The 12,601-nt window shown below is 41.4% G+C and overlaps 1 protein-coding gene across 6 annotated transcripts in view; it reads right to left on the bottom strand.

Moving 5' to 3' along the window:
- The window catches only part of tmem131l (transmembrane 131 like), a 167,015-nt gene that overhangs the window by 79,377 nt on the left and 75,037 nt on the right, over window positions 1–12,601 (bottom strand). For all 6 annotated transcript variants that reach the window (XM_078212869.1, XM_078212840.1, XM_078212861.1 and 3 more), the window contains exons 5-6: window positions 9,515–9,638; window positions 8,334–8,450 (exon numbers count right to left, since the gene is read on the bottom strand). In XM_078212869.1, coding sequence (XP_078068995.1) covers window positions 8,334–8,450; window positions 9,515–9,638 — 241 coding nt within the window. The remainder of the gene's footprint in view (window positions 1–8,333; window positions 8,451–9,514; window positions 9,639–12,601) is intronic.

The following is a 12,601-nucleotide window of genomic DNA, read 5'->3' as shown; positions in this document are numbered from 1 at the left end:
AGCGTTTGATAAGGTTCCCCATGGTAAGCTTTTGCAGAAAGTACGGATACATGGGATTGAGGGTGATTTAGTGGTTTGGATCAGGAATTGGCTAGCTGTAAGAAAACAAAGGGTGGTGGTTGATGGGAAATATTCATCCTGGAGTTCAGTTACTAGTGGTGTACCGCAAGGATCTGTTTTGGGGCCACTGCTGTTTGTCATTTTTATAAATGACCTGGATGAGGGCGTGGAAGGATGCATTAGTAAATTTGCGGATGACACTAAAGTCGGTGGAGTTGTAGACAGTGCGGAGGGAAGTGGCAGGTTACAGAGGGACATAGATAAGCTGCAGAGCTGGGCTGAGAGGTGGCAAATGGAGTTTAATGCGGAAAAGTGTGAGGTGATTCACTTTGAAAGGAGTAACAGGAATACAGAGTACTGGGCTAAAGGTAAGATACTTGGTAGTGTGGATGAACAGAGGGATCTGGGTGTCCATGTGCATAGATCCCTGAAAGTTGGCACCCAGGTTGATAGGGTTGTTAAGAAGGCGTACGGTGTGTTAGCTTTTATTGGTAGAGGGATTGAGTTTCGGAGCCAGGAGGTCATGCTGCAACTGCACAAAACTCTGGTGCGGCCGCATTTGGAGTATTGCATACAGTTCTGGTCGCCGTATTATAGGAAAGATGTGGAAGTGTTGGAAAGGGTGCAGAGGAGATTTACCAGAATGTTGCCTGGTATGGTGGGAAAATCGTATGAGGAAAGGCTGAGGGGCTTGAGGTTGTTTTCGTTAGAGAGAAGAAGGTTAAGAAGTGACTTAATAGAGGCATACAAGATGATCAGAGGATTAGATAGGGTGGATAGTGAGAGCCTTTTTCCTCGGATGGTGTTGGCTAGCATGAGGTGACATAGCTTTAAATTGAGGGGTGAGAGATATAGGACAGATGTTCGAGGTAGGTTCTTTACTCAGAGAGTAGTAAGGGCGTGGAATGCCCTGCCTGCAGCAGTAGTGGACTCGTCAACATTAAGAGCATTCAAATGGTTATTGGATAAACATATGGATGATATTGGAATAGTGTAGATTAGAAGGGCTTTAGATTGGTTCCACTGGTCGGCGCAACATCGAGGGCCGAAGGGCCTGCACTGCGCTGTAATGTTCTATGTTCATATTTTCTCTGTAAAGCCCTTCACATTCTTCCAAAAGCATGGTGCCCAGAATTGGACACAACACTCTGGCTAAAGACAAGCTCGTGCTTTATAAAGGTTCATTACAACTTCCTTGTTTTTCCACTCTGTCTCTCTATAAGACCAGGATTCCATATGCCTTTAACCTGCCCTATCACTTTCAAAGATTTGCCCACATATACCCCCATATACCAAAATGCATCACTTCACACTTCTCTGCAGTAAAGTTAATCTGCCACCTATCTGCCCACTCCACCAGCCCATGTCCTCCTGAAGTGTTCTGTGTCTCTATTTCTAAAGCCCTGAATCCAGTGCTTTTTAATCGCTTTCTCAACCTGGCCCACCATGTGCCTATTAAACACCGGGTCTGTTTGCTCCTGCATCCGCTTTAGAAATGTACCATGGTTTTATATTGCTTCTCCTTGTTCTTCCCATCAAATTGTACCACTTCACACTTCTCTGCATTAACTTTAATCTGCCGCATCTCTGTCCAATCTGTTTGTCATCTTGACTGAAATAGTCACATAAGTTTAAAAATCACACAAGCTACTATGAAAAACAAAGGTCTTTTTAGAAGAGCCTTCACAGACAGACACCAAAGTCATTAGTCTGGGCATAGCTCATTACATCAGATATCTGCATTGGACAAGGGAGTGATCCATGTTCTAATAATCAGAAACAGTTGGAATGCCTAAAGATAGGAGAAAACAATACTCAATTGAGGCAAGTAAAAACCTTATGTCAATTGGATATTACAATTAAGTATACAGTGATTGTAATTGGTTTTAAAAACTGTACTTTGATATGATGTAACATTTTATAATTGGATGGAGACAATTCCTGTTCTTTTTATTGGTATATGCTAATTACTTGTAATCAAAGCTGGACTTTAATTGCCTTTCTGATTTTTTCGCTCTGAATGCTCTGACTGGACATACAGGGGGTCCTGTAGCTAGCTATAGTAAAGTTCATCTCAAAACCACTCCGTTACTTTGCCTGGCTACTTAAGGGGAATGCTGGTTTTAAATACAATAAGAAAACCATTGTAACAGCCCCCAACATTGACGATCATCATCACCCTACTCGCAGTTCAAAATACTTCCAACTTTTATCATTTGCAAACTTTTAAATTGTGCCCTGCTCACCAAAGTTTGTCATTAATATATATCATGAAAAGTAGTGGTCAGAGTACCAATACCTGGGAAACCTAATTTTATACTTTCCTGCAGTCTGAAAAACAACCGTCTACTATTGCTCGGTTTCCTGTCACTCAGTTTCACACCAATGCTGTCACTACCACTTTTATTCCATGCTCTTCAACTTTGTTGGTAAGTTGATTATGTGGCACTTTATCAATACATTTTTTGGAAATCCATTTGGATCACATCAATTGCATTACCCTCATCAATCATCTGTTACCTTATCAAAAGCTCAATGAAGGTAGTTAAACAGTATTTCCCTTTAACAAATATGTGCTGGCTTTCCTTAATATTTCTATAATTCTCAGAAATTATAAACTGGGCAAAATTCAAATGGCTTTCCCACCACTGAGATTTCTGGCCTGTAGTTGATGGGTTGATCACTACATCCTTTTTGAAACAGGACTGTAATATTCGTCATTCTCCAGTCCTCTGGCACTATCCACATCCAAGAGTATTGGTAGATTTCAGCACCGTTGCAATTTCCATCCTTGCTTCCCTCAGCTTCCTCAGATGCATCGCATCACACTATCCTTTGACCTAACAAAGTATTGGCAGAGTTTCTAACATTTCTTCTCTATCAAATTTTAGCCCCTCTAGTATCATTATGACTTTGGCAGCATTTTCTTTCTTGGTACAGTAGATGGAAGTTCTCATTTTATATCTCAGTCATGGACATTGCCTCAATGCATAGATCCCCTTTTTAGTCCTTAATTGGTCCTAACCTCTACTCTTACAACATTTTTCCTGTTAATATGCTTATAGAAGATTTTTGGATTTGCTTTCAAGTTGATTACCATTCTCATCTCTCACTCTCTTTTTGCCTCTATTTTCTTTTCATACCCCTCTGAATTGTCTGTAATCAACCTCAATTTAGTTTGCATCATCAACCTGCTACCTGACATACTCTTTTGTTTCATCTTACTCTCTCTTTTGTCATCAAAGGTCTCTGGTTTTGTTTGTCCTACCTTTTGTAGAAATGCATTTTAACTGTACCCAACCCATATCCTCTTTAAACGACAGCCCATTAGTTTGTTTTAGATTTAGCTGCCAATCTTTCATTCCAATTTATAATGAACAGATCTGTTCTCAGGCCAATGAAACTGGCCCTCCCCTAATTAAGTATTTTTACTACAGATTGCTGCTTGTCCTCTTCCATAGCTAATCTAAACCTTATATGACGCCTGTTCCCTAAATGTTCCCATACCAACGCTTGACCAACCTCATCTCCAGAACCTGATCCAGCAATGCATCCTTTCTCCTTAGGCCAAAAACATACTGGTTAAGAAAATTCTTCTAAACACACTTTAGAAACTCATCTTCCTCTGTCATTTACACTATTGCTACCCCATTCTATATTAGGGTAATTCATTATTAATATTATCAAATTATCAATACTCCATGGTTCTTGTATCTCTAATTACCTTGCTAATTTGTTCCTTCATCTATTTCCCACTGGCTGGTGACCCTAGAATACACTCAGTGGTGTAATGGCAACTCTTCCCGGCTCGGGTCACTGTCTGTGTGGAGTTTGCACATTCTCCTCGTGTCTGCGTGGGTTTCCTCCGGGTGCTCCGGTTTTCTCCCACAGGCCAAAGATGTGCGGGTTAGGTTGATTGGCCAGGTTAAAAATTGTCCCTTAGAGTCCTGAGATGCGTAGGTTAGAGGGATTAGCGGGTAAATGTGTGGGGGTAGGGCCTGGGTGGGATTGTGGTCGGTGCAGACTCGATGGGCCGAATGGCCTCCTTCTGCACTGTAGGGTTTCTATGATTCTATTGCTTTAACTCTAACCAAACAGATTCTGTCCTTGACCCGTCTAGGATACCTTTTCTCTCCAGCATTGTATTAATCCCCTCTTTCAACAGTACCTCTTTTCTTTCATTCCCCATTTTTCCTGAACACCTTGTATCCAGGAATATTGAGTAGCCAATCCTGCCAGATCTCAGTTAATGCCACAACATCATATCTCCATGTGTATTTACCCCTGCAACTCATGAACCTTAGTATCACACTTCAGGTATTTACATGCATGCACTGTAAACTTAAATTAGATCTTACTGTATTCCTCCTTAGTCTGACCCCACACAATACATTACTAGTTCTTACTCTACCTCTATCAGATTCCGCCAATCCTTTGTGCACCTTGTTTCTCCTTTCTAATACAATATCCTGGTTCCCATCCCCTGCAAAATTAGTTTAAATCCTCTATCAATTATGATAACATTAAGCTGTATTTAAGATAAGCATATATAACAGCACACTTATAATCTTCAACTTATCAAGTTTATACAAGTTCAACTACAAAAATCAGTACAGACAACACAAATGACAGAAAAGAGACGACAGAAAAAAGGTCATGAACAACTGTGAATGACTAGATTTGGCTAACAACTGCCAAGAGGTATGAGTGACAAAAAGCAAAACTCTCGCATGAAATCCAAATTACATTTACCAACAGACTTGCATATCAATAAGATTAAGGAGGTAAATGTGTGGCTCAAAGATTGGTGTGGGAGGCATGGGTTTGAATTCATGGGACATTGGCACCAGTATTGGGGAAGATGGGACCTGTTCAGATGGGATGGTCTTCATCTGAATCGTGCTGGGACCAGAGTCCTGACGAATCGTATAACCAGGGCTGTAAATAGGGCTTTAAAAGGTAAAGGGGACATTCATTTAGTTAAAGGAGTCAAGGGCTCAGGCAGAGTAAAGAAAGTGACAAACACAAGAAGGGAGGTGGTCAACACAGTGCAAGGAGATGGTCTGGGGAAGGATAACCAGTTTGCGACAGGTAGGGACAGAGCGTGCAATCAAAAGAATGCACTAACAAATCGGGTCCATATAAAGGCTAGCATAAAGACACTTTACCTGAATGCACGTAGCATTCGAAACAAAGTGAATGAATTGATGGCACAAATCAGTACAAATGGGTATGATCTAGTGGCCATTACAGAAACGTGGTTGCAGGGTGACCAGGACTGGGAACTGAATATCCAGGGGTATCAGACATCTCGCAAGGATAGACAGGAAGGAAAAAGAGGTGGGGTAGCTCTGTTAATTAGATATATCAGGGTGGTAGTGAGAGACGATATAGGCTCTAAGGAGCAGAATGTGGAATCGTTGTGGGTGGAGATAAGGAATAGTAAGGGGAGAAAGTCACTGGTGGGCGTGGTCTATAGGCCCCCAAATAATAACTTTGAGGTGGGTCGGGCTATAAACAAGCAAATAATGGATGCGTGCAAAAACGGAACAGCAATAATCATGGGGGATTTTAACCTGCATATTGATTGGTTGACTCAAGTCGGACACGGTGGACTTGAGGAAGAGTTCTTAGAATGCTGTCAGGATAGTTTCCTCGAACAGTATGTTACAGAACCTACGAGGGAGCGAGTTATCTTGGATCTGGTCCTGTGTAATGGGACAGGTAAAATTAATGATCTACTTGTGAGGGATCCTCTTGGAATGAGTGATCACAATATGGTTGAATTTCTAATACAAATGGAGGGTGAGAAAGTAGGCTCCCACCCAGTGTCCTCTGCTTGAACAGAGGGGAGTACAATAGGATGAGGGCAGAATTGGCTAATGTAGACTGGGAGCACAGACTAGTTGGTAGGACAGCTGAGCAACAGTGGCGGATTTTTAAGGAGATTTTTCTCAGTACTCAGCAAAAATATATTCCTGTGATAAAGAAGGAATGTAAGAAAAGGGATAACCAGCCGTGGATAACTAAGGAAATAAAGGAGAGTATTACATTAAAAACCGATGCGGAGAGAATGGCCTAAACTAGTGGGAATTAGAAGATTGGGAAAGCTTTAAAAAACAACAAAGAACTACTAAGAAAGCGATAAAGAAAGGAAAGATAGATTATGAAACTAAACTAGCACAAAATATAAAAACTGATAGTAAAAGTTTTTACAAATATATAAAAAGGAAAAGAGTAGCTAAGGTGAATGTTGGACCCTTAGAGGACGAGAAGGAGGATTTAATAATGGGAAATGAGGAAATGGCCGAGGCCTTAAACAAGTTTTTTGCGTCGGTCTTCACTGTAGAGGACACAAATAGCTTACCGAAAATTGACGGTCATGGGACCGTAGGGGGTGAGGTCCTTAAAACGATTACTATTACTAACGAGGTAGTGCTTGGTAGGCTAATGGGACTAAAGGTAGACAAGTCCCCGGGCCCGGATGGAATGCATCCCAGGGTACTGAAAGAAATGGCAGAAGTAATAGCAGATGCGCTGGCTGTAATTTATCAAAATTCGCTGGACTCTGGTGAAGTGCCAGCTGATTGGAAAACAGCTGTGACGCCACTGTTTAAAAAAAGGAAGTAGACAAAAGGCGGGTAACTACAGGCTGGTTAGCTTAACGTCCGTAGTTGGGAAATTGCTGCAATCCATCATTAAAGAAGAAATAGCAGGACACCTGGAAAAAAATGGTTCGATCAAGCAGACGCAGCATGGATTCATGAAGGGAAAGTCGTGTTTGACAAATTTACTGGATTTTTATGAAGATATGACGAGTTCGGTTGACAGAGGGGAACCGGTGGATGTGGTGTTTTTGGATTTCCAGAAGGCGTTCGATAAGGTGCCTCACAAAAGGTTGCTGCAGAAGATTAAGGTACACGGAGTTGGGGGTAAAGTGTTAGCGTGGATTGAGGATGGTCACCCTGAGGATCTAACAGGAAGCAGAGAGTTGGAATAAATGGGTGCTTTTCTGGTTGGTAGTTGGTGACTAGTGGCGTGCCGCAGGGATCGGTGCTGGGGCCTCAACTGTTTACCATATGCACAGACGATCTGGAGGAGGGGACCAAATGTAGGGTAACAAAGTTTGCGGATGACACAAAGATGAGTGGGAAAGCGAATTGCGTGGAGGATGCGGAAAGTCTGCAGAGAGATTTGGATAGGCTAAGTGAGTGGGCGAGGATCTGGCAGATGGAGTATAACGTTGATAAGTGTGAGGTTATCCACTTTGAAAGGAATAATAGTAAAATTGATTATTATTTAAATGGTGAAAAATTACAACATGCTACTGTGCAGAGGGACCTGGGGGTCCTTGTCCATGAATCACAAAAACTCAGTTTGCAGGTGATCAAGGCGGCAAATGGAATGTTGACTTTTATCGCGAAGGGGATGGAGTATAAAAGCAGGGAGGTCTTGCTGCAATTGTGCAAGGTACTGGTGAGGCCGCAACTAGAGTACTGTGTGCAATTTTGGTCCCCTTATTTGCGGAAGGATATACTGGCCTTGGAGGGAGTACAGAGAAGGTTCACCAAGTTGATACCGGAGATGAGGGGGTTAGCTTATGAGGAGAGATTGAGTAGATTGGGCCTGCACTCGTTGGAGTTTAGAAGGCTGAGGGGAGATCTTATAGAGACATATAAGATAATGAAGGGGCTAGACAGGGTAGAGGCAGAGAGATTCTTTCCACTTAGAAAGGAAACAAGAACTAGAGGACACAGCCTCAAAATAAGGGGGAGTCAGTTTAGAACAGAGTTGAGGAGGAACAACTTCTCTCAGAGGGTAGTGAATCTCTGGAATTCTCTGCCCATTGAAGCAGTGGAGGCTACCTCGTCAAATATGTTTAAATCACAAGGTAGATAGATTTCTGATCAATAAGGAAATTAAGGGTTACGGGGAGCGGGCGGGTAAGTGGAACTAAACCACTATCAGATCAGCCATGATCTTATTGAATGGCGGGGCAGGCTCGAGGGGCTAGATGGCCTACTCCTGCTCCTATTTCTTATGTTCTTATGTTCACATTAACTTCATTAGATGAAGTAAAGTGAAGTAAACCATTTGATTGCTTTTTCGTTTCATTGTCTTTCTCCAGAATAAACTTTAAAGCATTGTACAAAATGGGCATGCTTTGTGCTGCATTACGATACTGTTCAATACACTAGATACACCTGTTGTCTCGTGTGCATTTTGTAACAGATTTTCAGAGAAATGCTCTAGAATTAAGTCTATATACTAACCTGATATGAAAGAGCCCCATGGGTAGAAGTGTTTATAAATAAAGAATTTTTTACATTGCCTTCTTCCATGGGTAGGAAGACAACTCTAAATAGAATATTTCCTCCTGCTGGAATTACCTGGAGGGGAGCAAACATGAAATATTAAATTTTTATGAAGATAATTACAGTCTTTATATACACGCCTCCTTCACACAATAATGCTTGACACTTAGATTAAATGCTGCCGGTGAGGTTGTGCCTACTAAAAATGTTATTAATGCAGCAGAATGAAAGGCCATTATTTCACTAACATCTTGCACTATTAGATTACAATTTGTGCTATACCTGCTCCAAACAACCTTCTCCCTGAGCTACCGTCAATAGCAGACACCTTGAGGAACAGGTTTTTCCTCAAAGCTTTTACAAAGACAACTCAACTTATTTTCCAACACAAGAGCTGTTCAATGTGTCATTTTCCAATAGGTTGTTTAGGATCACAAACACAGCACAACATGTACATTTCCACAATTATACAACAGATCTTTTATGTTGAACCCTAAAATAAGGCTCTATCCTCCAGTCTTGAGACGTCTGGCATTTCAGGAAGTAATCTTATTTAGGTTTTCCTTTGCTGCAGAACTGTGGCCAAGTTACTTTGCACCGATCGCGCAGTGCTGAGGAACCAATGTCACAGTTAAATTTTCGCCAATGTGAATATTTGGCTGTCACAATAAAAGCTGATGACGTTGTCCAAAGTAGTAGCTCTCAGGGCATTAAAGGATCTTAACAGCAATATTGCAGACATTGACATTTTTGCAGTTTTCTGAGAATGCCAAAGTTTGTTTTAAAACACATGAATTTATTCATTCAGTACAACAAATGTGGATTTGCGACAATCAACTCTCATGTAGGCCACAATTTCACCAGTGTGATGTTTTGATACAAGAAGCTGCAGTCCAATGAGTTACTAAAAATGAGCAGTTCCTTGAAACCATTGCATATTAATCTCTTCAATAAGCCTTCATCACCGAAAATCTAGACCGAGTTTTAACCATTCAACATCATAGGACTTTTTTTGGACAATGGTTCATGAACAAATGGACATTGACAATATGGATTTTATTTCTTCCATCAAAATGCTGGCAAAAGATACAAGGGTATCAGCATTTGCTTAAGCTGTCAGCAGGCTTGTGAATACTTACCACGTTATCTACAGGAGGTATATGGAAATGTGTACTCAATGTAAACACTGAAATTAATATGACTGGCAACTCCCAGCTTGGGTTCTGCATAAAAAATTCTTTAACCCTTGGCTGCCCCACTGGCCTGGAGAAAAGAGAAGAAAAAACAAAACAAGGAATTGATTAAAGTTAGGTTGTTGATCCTGAATACAACAACAAAATGCAAGTAATTAAACCAAATACACATCAAAATATTACTCTATTGGCTGCTGCATTTCCCTACAACAGTGACCACATTTCACAATTACTTAATTTCCTGTAAAGCTCTTTGGAAGGCTAATGAAACCACATAAGCTGTAGACTACAGGAAGCCAGCAATGAACTGGTCAGCTTGGCAAATGGAATTCAATCAGAAGTGTGGGCATTTGGGGAGAGCAAACAGGGCAAGGGAATGCACAAATGGAACTATACAGAGAAGAGTAAAAGAACAGAAGGATTTTGCAGTGTATGTCCGCATCTCCTTGAAGGTAGCACGACAAGCAGAGGAGGTGGTTAAGGCGGCATTCACAATACTCTTTAATTAGCCCAAGCCTAAGAGTATAGGAACCAGAAGGGTGTGCTACAACTATATAAAACACTAGTTGGCCAGAGCTGGAGCACTGTATACTGTTCTGGTTGCCAAATTAAAGAAAGGATGTGATTCCACTGGAGAAACCAAAGAGCAGATTTATGAGTATGCTGCTAAGAATTGAGAATTTTAGCTACAAAAAGAGGTTGCATGGACAGGAGGTTGCTGGTCTGGTAGCTTCTGTGGTGAAAGAGATAGAGTTAACATTTCAGGTTAATCAGGTTAAGAGACAGAGTTAACATTTCATGACTTTTCATCAGAACCTGAACTGAAAAGTAAAAGCAGGAAATGCATGAGGCAATCATTGTAGAACCCATTTCATTTTCATTTCTATTGTTGAATGGAATAAAAATCAGGCATCAGGTGACAGGCAGATGATCTAAACTCACTAGGTTACTTAGTCCAGCAAGTTGAAAGTCTCCCAAAATCACAACCCACCCACACCTCCCCACCCCTCCTCAATTCATAAAAGGCCTATTGCATTATGGACGTATAATTATATTTTGTCACGCTTCAATTTTTAGAAAGATGATCTGAAACAATCTGGAGTAATCAGAAAGCTCAGATAAAATAGATAATGGTTTCCAATCCCTGCAGCACAGACAAAACTCATTTAAAAGAGACTTGCACTAATTTATACAGTACATTTCATATCCTTGGGATGTCCCAAAGCACTTCAAGTAAAATCCAAGCTGACATTGTCAGCAAAACACAGAACCCAATTTGTGCACAAAGTCCCAAAAACAGCAATGAAATGAATAATCAGATCATCCGCTTTATGTGCTGCTTCTGGGATGTCAGAAAAAACACTCCATTGTGCCATGGGATATTTTTACATCCATTTGAGCAGGCTGCATTTAATGTATCACTTAAGCCAAAACAGCACTCTTCCAAGAGAACTCCCTTAGTGTTGCATTGTAGGAAAAATAAGCCCCCAACAGAATGCATATTTAGATCTTCAACCCAAGAGCTCAATATTTTATGCAAGCTAAATCAATGTATTTGCACAATTAACATTACTGCTTTGCAATCTTAATCATCTAAACTTGAAGTATAATGCATTTTGTTTTACTGGATGCCTTAAACATGAACATTTTGATTAGCTACATAAACATTCAACAATGTTGGTGATTTGAAAAATAACTAGCAAACAGGGAGAGCATGATTTTTATGTTAATTTTTCAGTTAATGCAGGCCACACAAATGACACGCAGCAATGCAAACAAAATGAAAAGCTGCTCTGTAGGCATTGAAAATGGTTAAGTTACTGGCATCTGTCCATCTCAGGAGACAATGGATTTTGCCCAGGAAGTATATAAATTCTGAATTCAACATAGTCTGTTGTAGTGAAGGATAATTCATGAATCCCAGTCCTTTCCGCAGCTGGCATGGATGAATAGTGTTGGCCCAAGGTTCAGGATGACTAGTTTTCCACCTACTGGTATTACTTTTACCCTCTGCTTTTTCCACGTCCTTCTTGACTGCTCATCTCCAGGCACTACAGTTAGTAGCAAGAACGTCCCATGCATCGGGGTTACGGCCATCACCTACTTGGCTCACATGACCCAGTCAATGAAGTCGCCTCTGACTTCATTGAAATTTATGTGTGCGCGCGTGCGTGCGTGCGCGCAGCTGAGAACACAAGCCAGGTGCACACTGAGCTTTGTATTTTCAGTTAGTTTGCTGTCAACTTCTCAACTTTGGCATGACAGCTGCAGCCTTGGCAATCCTGGTGCTGATCTCAAGGGACGGGTTACTGGCAACTATTGATCCAAGGCATGTAAAACAGAGGTTTGCCAATGTCGAAGAAAGGTGGACCTTTTATGCCCTGGCCTGAAACTTTTCTTCTCCTGATGCTGATTGTCAATTCAAACTCCTTGCAGGCCCAGAAGAACTGATCTACAAACGGTTACAAATGAACTTGGTGCGCAGTCTTACCAAATTGAACCAGTTGCCATTAGTGCTAGCATGGAGGTGGAAACCTTCATTTGAGTCGCCGAAAGCATGCTTGTTCACTGACTGCTTTGCCATTAGCAAAACCCCAGGAAATGACGACATCCGTGACAATGACATAACAGCATGGAGACAAAAATGCCAAAGATTGTTGGCACCAGGACGCAGCCCTGCTTTACCCCGTGGCCGATCTCAAAAATCACCAATGATGCTCCATTGTATCTGATGAAACTGTGATTGCTGTCGTGGAAAAAATAAATGACACCCAGGAGTCCAGTGCATGGCCTATTTCTGCAGCAGTTTAAAGAGTCCGTCTTTGCTGACCAAGTTGAAGGCCTTGGTGAGGTCTGTGAAAACAAGGTAGCGAGGTTTGCGCTGTTTGTGGTATTTCTCCTGTAACTGTTGAAGTGAGAAAGTCAACTATTGAACTGCCAGCTCTGAAGCGACAGAGAGTTTCAGGGTAGATATGCAATGCCTGGGTCTGCAATCTGGTCACGGCAATGCAAACGAAGACCTTCCCCACAATA

Source organism: Mustelus asterias, chromosome 1 (genome assembly GCF_964213995.1).
Source record: "Mustelus asterias chromosome 1, sMusAst1.hap1.1, whole genome shotgun sequence".
Taxonomy (NCBI): Eukaryota; Metazoa; Chordata; class Chondrichthyes; order Carcharhiniformes; family Triakidae; genus Mustelus; species Mustelus asterias.
The sequence above is the reverse complement of the archived record's forward strand: the minus strand, read 5'-3'. Positions and strand labels throughout refer to the sequence as shown.